Source organism: Gracilinanus agilis, chromosome 3 (assembly GCF_016433145.1).
Source record: "Gracilinanus agilis isolate LMUSP501 chromosome 3, AgileGrace, whole genome shotgun sequence".
NCBI lineage: Eukaryota > Metazoa > Chordata > Mammalia > Didelphimorphia > Didelphidae > Gracilinanus > Gracilinanus agilis.
In genome coordinates, this window is record NC_058132.1 from 171,651,192 (window position 1) to 171,668,178 (window position 16,987).

Here is a 16,987-nt window from a genome sequence, read left to right on the forward strand (position 1 = left end):
CCCCAAGTCTCTGCCCAAACCTATGTGAGTGAAGGTGGTACCCAAGATAAATCAGAGAAGTGTGTTATGAGCAGTATGGTGATACTGAACAGGGCCTGATAGAGAGATGGCCCATGGTCCTCTGATGGTCTAAAGACCTAAGCTGAGTGAGGTGGAAAACTTGGGTGGACACCAATTTGTGGTAGTGAACACCAGTCCCACAAAGTATATAAAGCTCAGCTGAATACACACACCTCCCTTAACAGTGCCCAAGACCAAGTGATCAAATGAGAAGCTGTGAATTGGATCACACAGCTTCTCTGACCCTTATCCTGGGTTTAACTTGATGAGTAATGCCTATGACTGCAATTTGATCTTATTTGAATAAATCCCTCTCCTTAGATCCAAAGAATATGGTAGTGAACTTTAGAATAATAACAGGATTCAGCTTGGTAAGCTTTTAGGATTTTAATTGTAACAAGCTCAGGGGAAGGATCAGGGATTGAAGGGAGGAGGTGTGGGGAAACTACACTAGACTAATGATGATCAGGGTTGGCAATCACAGATTGATCAGGCTGAGATGTCAGCTGGAGAGGTTCCCCTCTCTGTGGCACTCAGGCCAGGCCAGGCACATTTGGCCCTGACCAGGTACGTTGAAGATTGATGGTATTCTTTGATGGCAAATAATCAATGTACAGCACAGCACTATTCAGAAGCTGAGGATGTGATAATTGGTGAAACAGGATGCAGATAACCTAAGCAGGATGGTTGGCCTACCCACCCAACCACCCAGGGTCCCCTTCTCATGAGTGAGAGAAAATCTTGATCCAACTTCTAACTTTTTATAGTCCTGGCAGTAACTGTTTTTTGCCCCCTGGCTCATGGCATCTGGGTAAGTTCCAAATTCTAAAACTGTTGGTTGTCACTCATCCTGTTCTCCATTTTGCTTCTCAGAAATTGATGTTACAAGTGCCACTATGTACAGGTATTCCTCAACTTACTAGATTGACCACAAGTTTCCTTTCAAATATTCAGTTTATTAAAATGTAGTTTTGTAACTATTAAAGTGTAGCTTTACTTTTCATGAACACATCTATTGCAGGATGATTATTTATATAATTGGTGTGTAAATTTGGCAACCCAAATTTGGCAAACCCAAGGCAACCTTTGCCTTGACTAGCTAATGCTGACAGTTATGAAAAAGAAAAACAGATTGCATTTCTCTCTTCATCATCATACTACCAGCTTTCAGGTCTCAGGTGGTGTCTGAGCACCTGTCACCCTGTGGACAACACAAGGAAGAGCAGAACAGCTGGTCCCACCAAACAATATCTCCCAGGGTCCAGAAGCACATTGCTCTTCAGTCATGCTGCCAAGCCTGTGCAGGAAGTTGTGCTCCAGCAACCCAACCAACCAGAAGTGACCTTCCCATTCCCTTCCAAGCTTCCATTCAAATTCCTATTTGAGGCAAGTCCAAGCCTCCAGGAATAGGGGCAACGCTACAAAACATATGTAGCAGGAGTTCTTAACTGTTTTATGTGTTATAGACCCTTTGGCTTTCTGGTGAAGCCTATGGATCCCTTCTCAGAATAATGTTTTGAAATGCATAAATTAAAAAACATAGAAATACAAACAGTTACTGGAAGTAAAGATGTAATTTTTCACATCCAAAGTCTTGAACCTTCTGAAAACTATCCACAGACTCCTTGGAAAAGGGATGTCCATGAACTCCAGGTTAAGAAGTCCCAATCGAGTAAAATATATACACACTTTGATTAGAGGCTTCCAGAAACTTCTTGATTCATATTTGGATTCAGAGATAAAAGCCCCTCCCTAGAGGGAAGGTTCTCTCTTTCCTCTGTTATAGCCATTTTTCAGCATTTGGGGATTTGGGGGCAGAGATACTGAAGAGGTTGTCTTTTCCTTCCCCAGATCATTTTTACAGATGAAGAAACTAAGTCAAATAGGATTAAGCGACTTGCCCAGGGTCACACAGTTCATGTCTATGTCTTCTTAACCCCTGGCCCGTTTGCACCATTGCACCATTTAGTTCCTTCATCATCTCACTGACAGATTGCTCAGAAAAAACAGACAGTCACCTGGGTGTATCTCTATGGTGTTGAAGAGTTAACTTTCTAGGATTTGAGTGCCAGCCTATTATTCTGTCTTTCCCTTCATAGTTATTGCCCAGTGCTCAGCCCCAAGGAGTGGCCAGTCACTAGGAATGCTAATTGGGAAGAAATGGCCCACTAGATCATAATTCATTTCCCCAAAGGAGCCAATTTACTGCTTTCTGAACTGAGATGCTGAATACAAAGGAAGACCCTCCCTAGGACTGACGAATGGAGATCCTAGGGAATTCTGATGTGGCTGAATCCTGTTATAATTTGTCATTCCCCGGAATCATGGATGCCATTCTAACCTATTCCTTAACGAAGTGACCATACTTGGCAAGTTGACTTTGGTAGTTTCGATCCAGTGTTTTGGAAAAGTTCAAACTGGATAAAACTATTATAGGAGCATAGATTTAGATCTGAAAGGGATGCTAAAGGGCATAGAGTACAACCCCTTTGTTTTGCAGAGAAGAAAATTGAGATTTAAAGAGGTTATGCCACTTTCCCAAGGTCACCCAGGTAATAAGCAGCAGCACAAAGATCAAACCAAGGACTCTACCTTCAAATATAGTGTTCTTTCCATCCTTCTATCCTGTTATTAGACTTGTGCTAGTTTGACATTTTAATCAAAACTAGAAAAAAAACCTGCAGAAATTTGCAGCATTGTATTCTCTCAGCTGTACCATCTACACATTAGCAAAGGAAGAAGGGGCTGGTAGGAATTATGCAGACCAGGGAATATCTAACGGTTCAAGGGTGTTTAAAATTAACTGCAAAACTTGCAGGGTAGATGGTTGACTTTTGGAATTTGTTTTTCTAGGTTTATAAAAATAATTTTTTTCATAGTATATCTATATAAAAACATTTTTGCAAGTGTCCTCACATGGTTTCATCTGTAACTGACTCTGGCAATCTATTGTTCATTCAGAGAGCAGATTTCTCTGCAAGTTGTGCATCTTCAATCAAAACAAGGTAAAAATGGATTTCCTTCAAGGGCTGCAAACTACCACTCTGAGGAACAGATGCCAGCTTGATGAGGCTCAGTAAGACAATGAAGGCAATTTCTTCCCTGGGTCTAACTACACTTTCTCTTGCTGCGATTTAAACCCTATTTCCTCTGGTAACGCCTTCTGTGGAAATGAAAAACAACTGGTTTGCTTCCTCCAGATAAATGTAAAAAGGTCATAATAAATCTCAGAGCCTCCTCAGTGCTAGAGTAAACAGAATTAGTCCTTTCTTCCAGAGAACAGTTTTTCTTTTCTTTTGTTAAAAATATTTTTATTTCCTTTATTAAATATTTTCCATTACAGGTAAAGGAATTTTGAATAATCTTTTTTTTTTTCAAAAAATCCTTGCTGTTGATTCCAAGGCAGAAGAGCTAAATAATGGCTAGACAATGGGGGTTGAGTGACTTGCTCAGGACCACACAACTATGAAGTATCTAAGACCAGATTTGAACCCTGGGCCTCCTATCTTCAGGCCTGCTTCTCAATCCACTGAGCCACCTAACTGCCCCCTTAACAATCATTTTTTAAAGATTTTGAGTTCTAAATTTTCTCCCTCCCTCACACTTTCCCTTCCTTGAGAAGGCAAACACTTTTATTTTAATTTTACATGTGAGGCCATGCCAAACATATTTCCACAATCACCATGTTGCAAAAGAAAACACAAACAAAATAAAACAATTCAAGTAAAGAAAGTTTTAGAAAAAGTATGCTTCATTCTGCATTCAGAGTTCATCAGTTCCCTCTGCAGATGAATAACATTTTTCATCATGGGTCTTTGGAACTGTCTTGGATCATCCTCTTCATTGGAGAAGATGTCTTAGAGTTAATCATTCTTATACAATTGCTGTTACCATGTATAGTGGTCTCCTGATTCTGCTCATTTCACTTTGCATCAATTCATAAGTCTTCTGAAACCATCATGCTCATCATTTGTGGAGAATATTTTCAGCCAATCTGAAAGAAAACCACGTCAAAACTCCAAGTCAATAACAGGTTTTCTGGGTTGTGAAGTTTTTCTCCCAAACTAAGACCACTGAATGAGGGTTTCCCCTGGATATATGCCTTAAATCTGTGGGTGATCCAGATATCTTTTCTACCTGAGCTTCTTGATTGGTGAGTGGTCCAGATATCTTTTCTATCTGTGGGTGATTCTCTATCTTCTTGAGTGGATGCCTCAGCATTTTGATTGGTAATGAGAGGTCTGGGTTCACCCCTGCTCCTCCCAATGTCCTTCTTTACTATGTGGTAACAACCAATGACCAACGGATCAGCAAAGATCTAAGACCTCTCACTACTTCCAAACATGCCTTATAGGATTGATAGACTTTCTGCTTACTTGATGTCACATCCTATTTCAATATGCTAGCTTAGAGAGAATAACTGAATATCTGACATGAGCTTAACTGAGTAACCTTATAAAATATTTACTAGAATTCCACTAATTACAAAAAAAATCATTATCCCAGATTAATCACTTCCTTTGGCTATATGCTGATTAATTGTGATAACTGGGGTCTTTTTTTTTAACCCTTGTACTTCGGTGTATTGTCTCATAGGTGGAAGATTGGTAAGGGTGGGCAATGGGGGTCAAGTGACTTGCCCAGGGTCACACAGCTGGGAAGTGGCTGAGGCCGGGTTTGAACCTAGGACCTCCTGTCTCTAGACCTGACTCTCACTCCACTGAGCTACCCAGCTGCCCCCCCAACTGGGGTCTTTTTTAAAAGAGTCAGGGGGTCAGGGATTCTCATACTCTTCACATTTCTTATAGCACTATCGTATTCCATCATATCATATACCACAACTTGTTCAACCATTCCCCAGTTGATGCAGGGACCCGTTTTTCCTTTTTGTTTGCTGCTCTTCTGGAAATTCTCATCTCTACACCTCCCTATAGTAAGCAATTAGGTGGTACAGTAGTTAAAGTACTGGATCTGAAGTCAGGCTAGACTACACTTAGGTTCAAATCCTGCCTTAGACATTTACTAGTTGTGCAATCCTGAGCAAGTCGCTTTGACTCTATCTGACTCAATTTCTTTATCTGTAAAATGGGATTAATAATAGCACCCACCTCCCAAGGTTGTTATGAGATTATATCCATAAATCAACTTGCAAACTCTAAAATGCTATATAAATATTAGCTTTATTATTGCCCTCCCCCTTACATTCCCAAGGCCCTCCTTAGACCTGAGAACAAGGATGATGGAGTGGTTACGACTTGGTCAGCCTTAGTTGAGTCACTCCCCTTCATCAAGATGCAGTTTCCCCATCTATTATAAGATGGGATTGGCCTAAATGACCTCTGAGGTTTCTTCCAGGGTGGTAAATCTGTGACCCTAGCGAGTCTATGCACCAGAATGTTCTTGAGCTGCCTGGTTCATCCTTGATGGAGAGGCCCATTCTGGCCATCTGTAAGGAAATGAAAGCTGAGTGTGAGTGGGTGGGGAAGCTGCTTATGAAAAAAAAGGAACATTCCACAGGGATGTTTCAGACTGACCTGTTTCCAAGGAATTGGAATAGCTCAAGCCTGACTCTGATAAAAGAAAATTAATTGTGGGGGCAGGATGAGGGGCTCTGAAAGAACCCAAGGTCATTCCATGCATCTCCAATCAGAGGAGGGGACAATTTCTTCCCAAATGCTCCATATTCATATCCTTTCCATGTCCCCCCCACCCTATCCACCTCAGGTCTCTTCTTCCAAGGCCTCAGATTAATATCTCCCAAGTTATCCCAAAGCACATCTTTTTATACAAACGGTAAGGCAGAACAACAACAACAAAAACAAAAACAAAAACCAAGGCAAGACAAGATGCTATTTAGGAGGACAAACAATATGTTCAGTTTATTTATTCAGGCTTTTGTGCTCCCAGTCTTTTAGTGTGAACAAATGTGGCCCATTACAGCATTTACCAAGCTTCCTACTGTAGAGAGAGCTCTGAGACTATTGACGAAACAGTCATAGAAATGGATTTTACTTTCCATCATCTTCATTGTCTTTGTGACTTTCTAAAGGGCTTGCTCCACTTTTTTTTCACTCTTTCATTGAGTAATGTATTTAATATCTGGCAAGTGCTTGACCAGTGTTAAGGAAAAAAAGGACAATTACTTTATTTTCTTACTTTCTATACTCTTGGGCACAAGAGACACATCATTTCAGGGGAAAGTCAATTGCTAAATGAGAAAGAAATGTGGGATCTAGCCAGAGAGGAGCTAATGGGAAAGGGGAGGGAGAGAAGCAGCAACAACTGGTGCCTTCCTATTTTAACCAATTATCCTTATAAACTGGATTTTAATTCAAGTTTTTCTACCTGTTGATGGAATACAAATACCATCACCCTCTAAATTTCAATAACTTGAGATAAAGCATTGATGGGCACAACCTACTTATGGCTTTACTCTCCATAATTCCCGTCTCTATGTATCTATTCCCTTCTATATCACTATAGTATCCCACCTCAAAATCCTCCTTTAATTCCTCATTATTGCTTGGTTCTCAAATGTCTATAAGTGGAGTACAAGCTTTGAGAGGTTCTACCATGCTAGAAAGATTCTGAATACAAACCTAGAAACAGATCTATACCTTCTTTACAAGGACTAGATTAGCTAGATTTGATAAGGTTCATTTTCTACCGGACTTAATGATGTGTTTACTAGGTATGGCAACCTGTGCGGCATCTAAAAATACAAAATGACTTACAATTCTGTGTTGCCACTCCCTCAATGATTCTGTGGTGTGATCTGAGAGTAGTGAAAAGGGAAGACAAAAAGCAGTGAGATACTTATTCAATGAGCAACAAATGGGCATGCTATTAAAAGGACTGAATTGAATTAATTTTAACACTATAAGCAAAATTCAAAGAGAGAAGGTAGTTGCAACCAAACAAAAGAATGACCCACAAGTTCTCTTTGGATAGTAGATTAGAGTTGGCAGAGTTAATTTTGTAGTACATCTCAAAACAACAAGAAATATTATTCTACGAAATGATTGGATCTCTATCAAAATAGTCTTGATAAGCATTTGGAAAAGAAAATCATCATGAAAATAAATTGCAACTTATACACCAACATCTGTTGCTGATGATGAAAAGGTGGGAAGGTTATGGAAGGAATGTAATATTATTCAACATATACTTTGATGCTTGGTAGTGTAAATGAATATCGGAATGGGCAAAATGGTAAAAAATAAGCTTCAAACTATGGTTTTGGAATAAGAAATATGCAGGATGAAAGTCAAGTATAGTACATAAAAGCTTTGTCCCTCTGTATCATGAATATCCTCTTTGAGAAAATAATCAGGATGTAAAGTACATGGTGACCATCAAATGATATCTCAAAAATATGAAATGAATATGATTATGTTTATATATTGAAAATTACTTCTTACTGATGAGTCATTCTGGAATCCATTATTTATTTTCTTTGAGAATATAGTTGAAAACTGATAGAAGAAAGAATAAAAGTTTAAAAGATATGGTGAAAAATTAAAATAAATTCAACCTGATCTATTTAAATAAACTATGAATACCAAAAATGGAAAATAGATTAAAGAAACTAGATCCAATCAATTATAATAATTTAATACATAATTTTAATCAATTGTCCTAAAGAAGTTAAAAGAACCTAAAAATCATCATAGTCAATGAACATCATATTTACTTGCCAAGAAGAGAGATATGGAATCCATGGGCAACACCAAATTACAGTAAAAGTCAATTTACAAAATCTTACAAAGAATGATCATGGAAGGTTAGGCTATATTTTCTCATAAGAGAGAGAGAAACAGTAAAGGAAAAGTAAGTTTAAAGAAAGCATTGTAAAAGAGTCAGCTAAGAAAAGTTATCCTGAAGAACATTTATTGACAAAACTGGAAAAACAAATAGATGAAAGATGGAAAAAGTCTAAAAAGATTTTTTATAATAAACTGTTCATGATCAAGGATAGTGGAACATTTGGACTTTAACATCATAGTTCCAAGTGTAGTTAACGAAGAAATAGATATGTCAGAGAAGAAAGTCAAGATCAGCAGAACTAAGTTAAATATATTCAGAGAAGGTCTATGTAAACAAAGATAAAATATTGAGGGTTTTGAAGGATTGGTCCTCAAGGCATCTGAAGAAAGGGAAGATGGTGTAGGCATAGGAAAATCTCGAATTTATAATTATCAAAAAAGGGGACTGAGAGAATATATAATTAAAAATTCATATGCTTTCCTTCTTATTTACATAAAAATGTATAGCAATGATCTATTCATGTATTAAGGGCATCTTTATTAAGGATGTTGGAAGAAATCAAGTGTACTTTCATAAGCAATGTTGCATAATAGACTCTATCTTTACCGTCATACAACTGACTGAACAATGAAAAAATAGATGTGTTCCTGTCACTGAAATTATTTTTTAAATGCAAATATTTCTGGAAGAGAAAAAGCATTCAACTAAATGAAACTAAGGTAGTGGTGACTCACTAGTTTCATTTTCTCTTGTCAATAGGAACCCCAGAGCTACACAACAGTAAGAATGGGAACTAGAAGTGAAGAGCCATTAAATTTCCTGGAAATTCACAATTTTGTTTAGAAGAGCCCCATTCATTCCTATCTAACACACATTTACTAGGTGCCAGACACCCCACTGGATATTAGGAAAAGAAAGATAAAAACAAAATAATAGTATATCCCCTTCAAGGCAGAGCACTTTCTTCCATTTATTCTACATCCCAGTCAAACTGGCTCCCACCTCCATGCCATCTCCTCCCCTCCATGACTTTGTGTTCTTCCATTCTCCTAGGGAGGAAAAAAAATTAAATTATATACATATATATGTAAAACCATATATAAAAATATACAAATTTGCTTTTAGAGAGAAATAACTGGGTAACTGAGGTATCTGGATGATGGTCTTTTTAAGATAAATAGAAAAGTTAGGAAATTGAGAAAACTTGGGGGGGGTGGAAATAAAGAAATAGCTCTACTTTTGGCATACTGAGTTTGAGAAGTCTATGGAACATTTTGTTGGAGATAGCTACTAAGCAGGGGGTGACTTTGGGGACTAGAATTCAGGAGAGAGACAGGCTGAATTATAGATCAGGAAGTCATCTGCTTAGGGATAACAGTTGGTCAAGTGGGGCTGATATAAGATCATTAGAAAAATAGATAGAGACAGAAAAGAAAATGATTGAGGAGAGAACTCTGGAGTACACCAAGAAGTAGGGAATGTGACAAGGATGATGCTTTAGCAAAAGAGCCTGGGAAAGGACTAGATGAATAGCAAAAGATACAAAATAGAGCTCTTAGTGAATAATGTTTTACTTTGCCAGGAATCCCCTGCTCCTTATGTTGTCTCTGACAGGATTGTTATTTAAATCATTGGCTTGGCCCAAGGACAGATAGTTAGGGGAAGAAGTAACCGTAACTTTTGCCCAGCAGTGCCCAGTGGGGGAAAGAAGTAAGCAAAGCCAGAAAACAGGAAATTGTTCAGCAATTTCTATTACACTCCAGGGTCTTGCCTTGTGTTCTCCCTCTGACTTGCACCAGAGGGAAATAGTCTAACTAGTGCCAATCCTAACAACTAACACAAGAAAAATAAGCCTTGCCTTTTCTCCCCTTCTCTTATTCTCTGAAATGATTTTTATTTGGATCATCTCCCCCTAGAACTCCACTTGGCTTCTCATCCTCACACCTGTATCCTATGGGGAACCAAATTGGCTGAAAGATTGGGCCATTGACCAAAAAGCTCCAGCTGTTCTTACTGGTAGAGGAGGAAGGAGCCCAGGCTGCTTTCTTAATCAGTGCAGGCAACTCTTTTTGAGGGAGGAACACTTTCCTTCTTTCTTTGAAGGTATGCTTTCTTTGCTCTGGGGTTTCTGCTTAGATTTCTTGAACTGCTGGTGTGGGAGGTTCTGTGAATTTTTACCTTTTCTGTATGGAAAGGAAATTATGATATAGTAAATATTTTGTAATACTTAAAGCCAGGAACTGCTGGATTCAAGTCCCACCTCTAACATACTGTCTCTGAAGCACAGGTCAGATCTCTCAGTGCTTTAGGCAACTCTTTAAAATGATAAATTGCAGAGAAGGGGTCAACCTGTGTTGTTAGAGGGAGTTTTCTTCATCCAGCAGATCCCTATCCTGTTGGTTCTTAGCCTTAGGTACTATCAGTAGAAGGGATCTGGGCTATCCAAGTAGAGACTATTTAGACTCTGGTCTCAGAAAAGATTGCAGGCTTCATCACAATGGATCCATGATGATTCCATTGAAGGAAGGGGACACTGGCTTCAAAAGGTCAAAAATGAAAAGAAGGCTAGGTTGAATAGGTTGCTGGGATGGATAATGGAACTCATTCTGAGAGTCTTTGTTGTCTGAGATGGCACACATATAGTGGGAAGGAAGAAGAGAAGAAAGGTGAAAACTTTCTGGGACAGACCCAAAGTCTTCTGTTTCTTTATATATTCCCCTTTACCCCCACCTCTTCCTGTACATAGTAATGGATGATAGCAGATATATTGTTAATGCAGAACAAATAAATGCCTTTGCCTTCCCCTCCTAATAGCATTGGCCTTTGGGATTGAGGCATCCTTCCTATCTTAATTAAATTCCTGTGCTCAGCTAAGTGACTAGGGATGCTTTCCTAGATCCCAAGAAAATGCTAAGATGTATAACTGTGTGTACTTTTTTGGATCTGACTCCCTCCTTGAGAGTGAGATGGAAGGCTGCTGCGAATAACTGATTTCCATCCACCACAGATATATTTACACAAGCATGTCTTGGGAGTCTGGAGAACTTCCTGCAAGGAGAGATCAAACTAGGGAAGCAGGCAAAAGGGAGTATTGGGTTGAGACACAAGAGCTAGAAATGAATTATGAGGAGATTAAAGTAAGGGGTTGTGGATAGCATAAAGAGACTCTCCTACTAGTGAGGGGAGGGAGTCCAATAAAAGAGAAAACTTGAAGAGAAATTTGGAAAAGATCTGAGAATTTAGGCTATGTCCAGAGAAAGAATGGATGTAGTTTGAATGCAGATTGGAACATTTTTTAAACTTATTTTTCTTGCAGTTGTTTTGGTTTTGGAGTGGGTTTTTTGGTCTGTGTTTTCTTTCACATGACTTATATGGAAATATGTTTTTGCATGACTGCACATGTATAAACTCTATCAAATTGCTTGCCTTCTCATAGGAGGGAGGGAGAAAATTTGCAATTCGAAATTTTAAAAACTGAATGTTAAAAATGGTTTTATGTGTCACTGGAAAAAAACCAAAATCTTTTATTATTTCATAAACAGAAATTAGGGTGTGTGATAGAGGGAGGAAAATGCAGGAGATAAAGTTACTAATCTCTGAGGTGGCTTTGCTCTTTGCTATTTTAATGGGAATGTGACTCTTTAGAATGATGGATGAAAGATGGATGTACTGAATCTCCATTTTCCTCATGCCTAGCATTTCCCTATTATCAATCAAACTGTCCTGGTCTACCCAGTAAGGAAACCTTAACCTAGTAAAGTGATTATCCCTCAAAGCTCCCTAGCTCAAGTTGTTGGTGATGGAAGCTGGGAATGGGAGTCCAAAAAAAGGCTGAATTCTGAAAATACTGCCTCATTTATAGAGGTCAAAAAAATATCCCTAAGCCTAGAGGAGCCCCCTATTTAGATGGTTGCAGCCCTGGATTGATTATTCCCCATCAGGCCAGTAGAACAATTATATGGAGCACCTATGGTATCATTCTGTATTTTGTGATCATGTACAAGAACCGAAGTCCTCCCTTTTCCTCCCTCCAAGAAATTTTGCTAAATCCTGGTATGGGACTGAGGGAAAAGATCAGGGAAGAGGTCCTTTCATAGGTTTACCCTCCCAAAAGCAGCTTATCTGCCTTTTCAACAGCAAGGCCATGGAATGGTGGTGGCTAGGGCTGCTGGCTACATTTGTGGTCCAGGCTGAAAGGGAGCTCCTCAACACTTGCATGGATGGAAAGTACCATAAGAAGAAGCCAGGTCCTGAAGATGAACTCCATGATCAGGTATGGAATGTGGGTTATGTACTTGGGGAAGATTCATCAGATCATAGATTAAAACTTTCAAAGGGTCTTGAAAGTCATCTAATCAACTCCCCTCAATTTACAGATGAGGAAACTGAAGTCCAAAAATTGGGAAGTACCTTGCTGGAGGTGCTAAAAGAAGTTTATAAGTGGAACCGGACTAAGGCTCAGGTCTCTTGACTCTGATGTAGCTAAGTGGCATAGTGGATAAAGCGCTAAACTTGAATTTAGGAAGACTTGAGTTCAAATCCTGCCTCAGACAAACTTACTAGCTGTGTGACCCTGGGAAAATCTTCTTCATGACTCCACTTCTCTTCCCCCATAAAATGAGGCACTCCATCTCTAAGGTCCCTTCTATCTCTAAATCTATGATTCTATGATCTTACCACTAGGGCTTGGACTACTTTTGGAAAATAAGTCTACTGGTGTAGTACCAACCCATGTAAACATTTATTCATCTCTAGCAAGCCTGGAAGAGTGCAGATGCAATTTGAGTATATACGACTAATCCCAAACTATCACAGATATCCTAAATCAACATAATCCAGCATTCTATTGATGTTCTTTTGCTGTTTTTCAGTTGTGTTTAACTCTTCATGATCTGACCTGAGGTATTCTGGGCAGAGATACTAGAATGATTTGCCATTTCTTTCTCCAGCTTATTTTACAGATGAGGAAACTGAAGCAAACAGGGTTAAGTGACTTGCCCAGAGACACATAGCTAGTAAGTGTCTGAGGCCAAATTTGAACTCATGAAGATGAGTCTTCCTGATGCCAGGCCTGGTTCTCTACCCACCATGTCACCTGGGTGCCCCTAGTGATATTGTTGCTTGCCAATAACTTGGGTACACAGGGAAGAGTGGAGTAACATCAAGAATCCAGAAGCATGTCATTCAAGTGCCGGTAGAACATGATTACATTATTTCTTGTCTTCTTGTAAGAGTTGCCAGGGACAATAACTCGCATTAACTATATCCTTAAGGTATAAAAAGTGCTTGCTTTGATTCAGTAAATGCCTTTTAATATGTTGACAACGCATGAGACACTTTGGATTAAAAGAGAAATCAGATAGTCTTTGCCCTCAAAGAGCACATAATCTGCTGGGAGTATATTGCATCTACACATCTACATGTGGATGTGGAAAGCAGTGGAAAAATTCAGAACACATTATTCTGAGAAACCTGGAGCAGGGACAGTAGGTAGATCATGCAAATATTGTTGTGTCCCGTTTTGTGATGAGGAAATTGAGATGCCAAGTAATTTGTCAAGCCCCCACAATGAGTAGGTTTTAGGCAGAGTTGGTACTTTGTCTCCTGCCTCTTAAGACCAGGTGTTTTGTTTCTTCTTTTTTCCTCTGATATCTCCAACACCTGGAACTTTGGGTAACTGACTTCTGTGTAAGGGGTAGGATGGATGGGATAGCAGATGGGGCTTTGTCGATATCATAGAGGCTAAGGAGCATCAATGGGATTCTATCTTAGAACCCCTTTCTTTACCACTTTGTATAGGCTCCCAGGGCCACTGTGTGAAATCTGGACTCTGGCTAGGACTCTTTTATATCTATCTTCTTTCCTTGCCCCATCCCCAGCCCACTTTGAGGCTGGAATTCTAGGTAGATGGACTGAAGTGTCTCTCTTGTGCTTTCTAGGGGCTGACCAGATGCCTGGCCCCATCACACTCCTCAGGACCCTAGTTAATAGCATGGCTACACATAGTTACTCAAAGAAGAGGAACTCTTAAGTAGACTCAGGTCTGCTGATTTGTTCCCACTTCACATATTTGCCTCTCCTCCCATCCCACCCTACCAATATGTCTCTTGACTGTGCTATGGAAAATGAAAACAGTTCTGTGTTAGGGAGATGGAGGTGTTAGGGGAGCCGTGTACCCTCTTAGTGCCAGAGTACACTGAGCCACCCAGAATTCTCGTGTCGTCTCTTTCAAATATCCTTCCTCCCCTCCATACCTTACCCCACCACTACCACCCAAAAAAGAGGGAAATGGAGAAAATAAAAACTAAAAACCCTCTGGCTCTTCTACCCTGCAGTGTAGCCCCTGGAAGGATAACGCCTGCTGTACTCACAACACGAGTTGGAACACTCACTTGGATACGTCTCCTCTGTACAACTTCAACTTTGGGCATTGTGGCGTGATGACTCCTAGCTGTAGAAGGCACTTTATCCAAGCTGCCTGCCTCCATGAGTGCTCCCCAAACCTGGGGCCATGGATCCAGAAGGTGGGTGGAAACTGGCCAGGTACTTGTTCTTGGGCACTTCACCCAAAGGGCAGAGCTGTGGATTCTCAGGATTCTTAGCTGAATATTAGCCTCTGTCCTCAAAGCGCTGACAGTCAAGCAGGAAAAGTCAAGTATAAAACCACAGAATTAGGGCTGGAAAGGTCCTTAGGAGCCAGCTTGAGGGGAGACAATGGAAGACAACCAAGAAGAAAAGTAATTCTCCACAGCAGTTTGGGAAATGAGGATGCATCTGAGGGAAGAAAGGGCCAATGGCACTTCTGATGGACTTATGACAAAGAGTGCTCTTCACCTCCAGAAAAAGAACTGCTGGAGTCAGAATGTAAATTAAAACATATTATTTTTCATTTAGTTTATTTGGGTTTTTGTTGGGGGGCGTGGTTCTGAGTATTCTCTTACAGGAATGAACAATGTGGAAAAATGTTTTGCATGATGATACATGTATAACCCAGATCAAATTGCTGACCAGCTCCAGTAAGGGGAAGAGAAGGAAGGGAGGGGAAACAATTCAAATCTTATAACTTCAAAAAAACTCATGTGGAAAATTGTTATTACATGTAATTAGTAAAATAAAATATCTCTAAAAAGAGAAAGAGAGAGAGAGAGAGAGAGAACCTTAATCATCTAATCCAACCTTTCTTATTTTATAGACAAGGAAGTTGAAATCCAGAGAAGGGATGTGATTTGGCCAAGGCCATACAGTCAAGGATAATATTTTAAAGAGATTATCTTATTGTCAAGTCAACATGTATTTATTAATATTTATTATATGTATACTATGTATTAAATATATATAATTTATGATATAATGATTTATTATATAATGTATTATGTTGTATATAATTGATATATTTTATTATATACTTGTATAATATTATTAATATATTTATTTTCTATAATATAGAATATATCTATTAAACTATAGGCCCAACTATTGAGTGCTAGGGGTATAAATAAGAACAAAAAGACCCTTCATAAGTAGCTTGCATTCTAATGGAGGAAGACAGCTTATAAAATGGAAGCTGATAAGTCTCGGATAAGGAAGAGGGAAAGAAGGATAACCTTCCCCTTCTCAAAATGGTGATTCTGGGAAGAAATCAGTGAAGTGAGAAAGCAGCTGAGACATGTTAAGGACTTGTTTTAGTATCCCCGTAAGTGTTTTAGGAACACCAACAGCCTCCTTCCTCTGGGGGGGGGGGGTAGGAAGAGCTCTCACGTAGGTAGACCAGTTGTGTCTGACTGTGCCACAGAAAATCAAATTGGGAGTGAGAGGGGGCTTACTTAGGTCAATGGCAAGCCGAGACCGCATTGATCCTGTTCCTTCTTTCTTCTTCCCCTCGCCTCTCCCTGACAACCCCAGGAGAGTCCCAGGCTGGGGAAGGAACGCGTCTTGGATGTGCCGCTGTGCTGGGAAGACTGTTCAGAGTGGTGGGAAGACTGCCGGAACTCTTATACCTGCACGTCAGACTGGCACAGTGGCTGGGACTGGAGTACAGGTATTTGCTTGGGCTGGGGCAGAGAATACGCTGCCTGGGACAAGGCTGGGTGCATCATTCAGACAGGCAGGGACTAAAGCTGCTACCAGCTAGCTGGCCAGCTCTAGCAGGAAGAATAGCCATTCTCTCTCTCTCTCTCTTTTTTTTAACTCTTATTTTTCTGTCTGAAAATTCTGTCTTAGATTAGATTCTTTCTTGGAATCTATATCAAGTGTCAGTTCTAAGGTAGAAGGGTGGTAAGAGCTGGGCAATTGGGATTGAGTGACATGTCCAGGGTCACACAGCTAGGAAGTATCTGGAGCTAAATTTGAATCCAGGACCTCCTGTCTCTAGCCCTGACTCTCTGCCCATTGAGCCACCTAACTGCTCCCAGCCATTCTCTATTATTTGAAATCTAGGCAAGAACTTGAGAGTACAGAGATGGTAGTGTAATATTTAGATCTTGACCACTACTGTGCTTCTCCATCCAACCCTAGGTGAGAGCCACTGTCCTGCCCTGTCCAGCTGCCACCCTTTCCCTCACTACTTCCCATCTCCAGCTGACCTTTGTGAGAAGATCTGGAGAAACTCTTACAAGGCAACCAAGGAGCACCGAGGCAAGGGGCGTTGCATTCAGATGTGGTTTGACCCTGCTCAAGGCAACCCCAATGTGGCAGTCGCCCACTTCTATGCAAGTCATGCCATTTCCCTGCAGCTCCCCCACATCATGTTCTTAGTTCCCCTCCTATCATTTGCTCTCTAAGAGGACCAAATACTTGTACACAATCTCTTCTCAGCAGCCAACTGGTCTCTCTTCATGGCTTCTGGACAAGAGGACCTAGTATGTTCTACCTTCTGGAGTTCCTTAAGCTGGAAAGAGAATATTATTCTGCCTCCTTTTTATGTGTGTATGTCTATGGGGAGATCAGTTTTAGAAGCAATTCCTTCAGGTTCTGCTTTATTTGACTTCCCTTCTGACTTTTGGGCTACCTGTCATTCTGCTCCCTGGAGAGAGACACAGATTAGGTGGCTGGGTTTGACGCTTACCCTCCCAGAAGCCCTAAGGGAAAGGAACGCAGGACCTGGTCTCTGACTACTTTTTGTTGTTGTTCCTCATCATAGCTCTGAGGTAGCCAGCCCTGA

General features: G+C 40.1%; 1 protein-coding gene across 1 annotated transcript; it reads left to right on the forward strand.

Moving 5' to 3' along the window:
• Positions 1 to 559: 559 nt before the first annotated feature.
• On the forward strand, positions 560 to 16,607 carry IZUMO1R (IZUMO1 receptor, JUNO). The gene is made up of 5 exons (XM_044668999.1): positions 560 to 627; positions 11,965 to 12,100; positions 14,163 to 14,351; positions 15,730 to 15,865; positions 16,342 to 16,607. Exons 1-5 carry the CDS (start codon positions 560 to 562, stop codon positions 16,605 to 16,607), a joined length of 795 nt encoding a protein of 264 aa, XP_044524934.1.
• Positions 16,608 to 16,987: the final 380 nt, after the last annotated feature.

Excerpts from the sequence above, each read along its gene's own strand:
- IZUMO1R (XM_044668999.1), top strand. The coding sequence starts at position 560 with ATGTCAGCTGGAGAGGTTCCCCTCTCTGTGGCACTCAGGCCAGGCCAG. Across the intron at positions 628-11,964 it reads GCACATTTGGCCCTGACCAG|CAAGGCCATGGAATGGTGGT; the intron begins GTACGTTGAAGA and ends CCTTTTCAACAG. Across the intron at positions 14,352-15,729 it reads TGGGGCCATGGATCCAGAAG|GAGAGTCCCAGGCTGGGGAA; the intron begins GTGGGTGGAAAC and ends TGACAACCCCAG.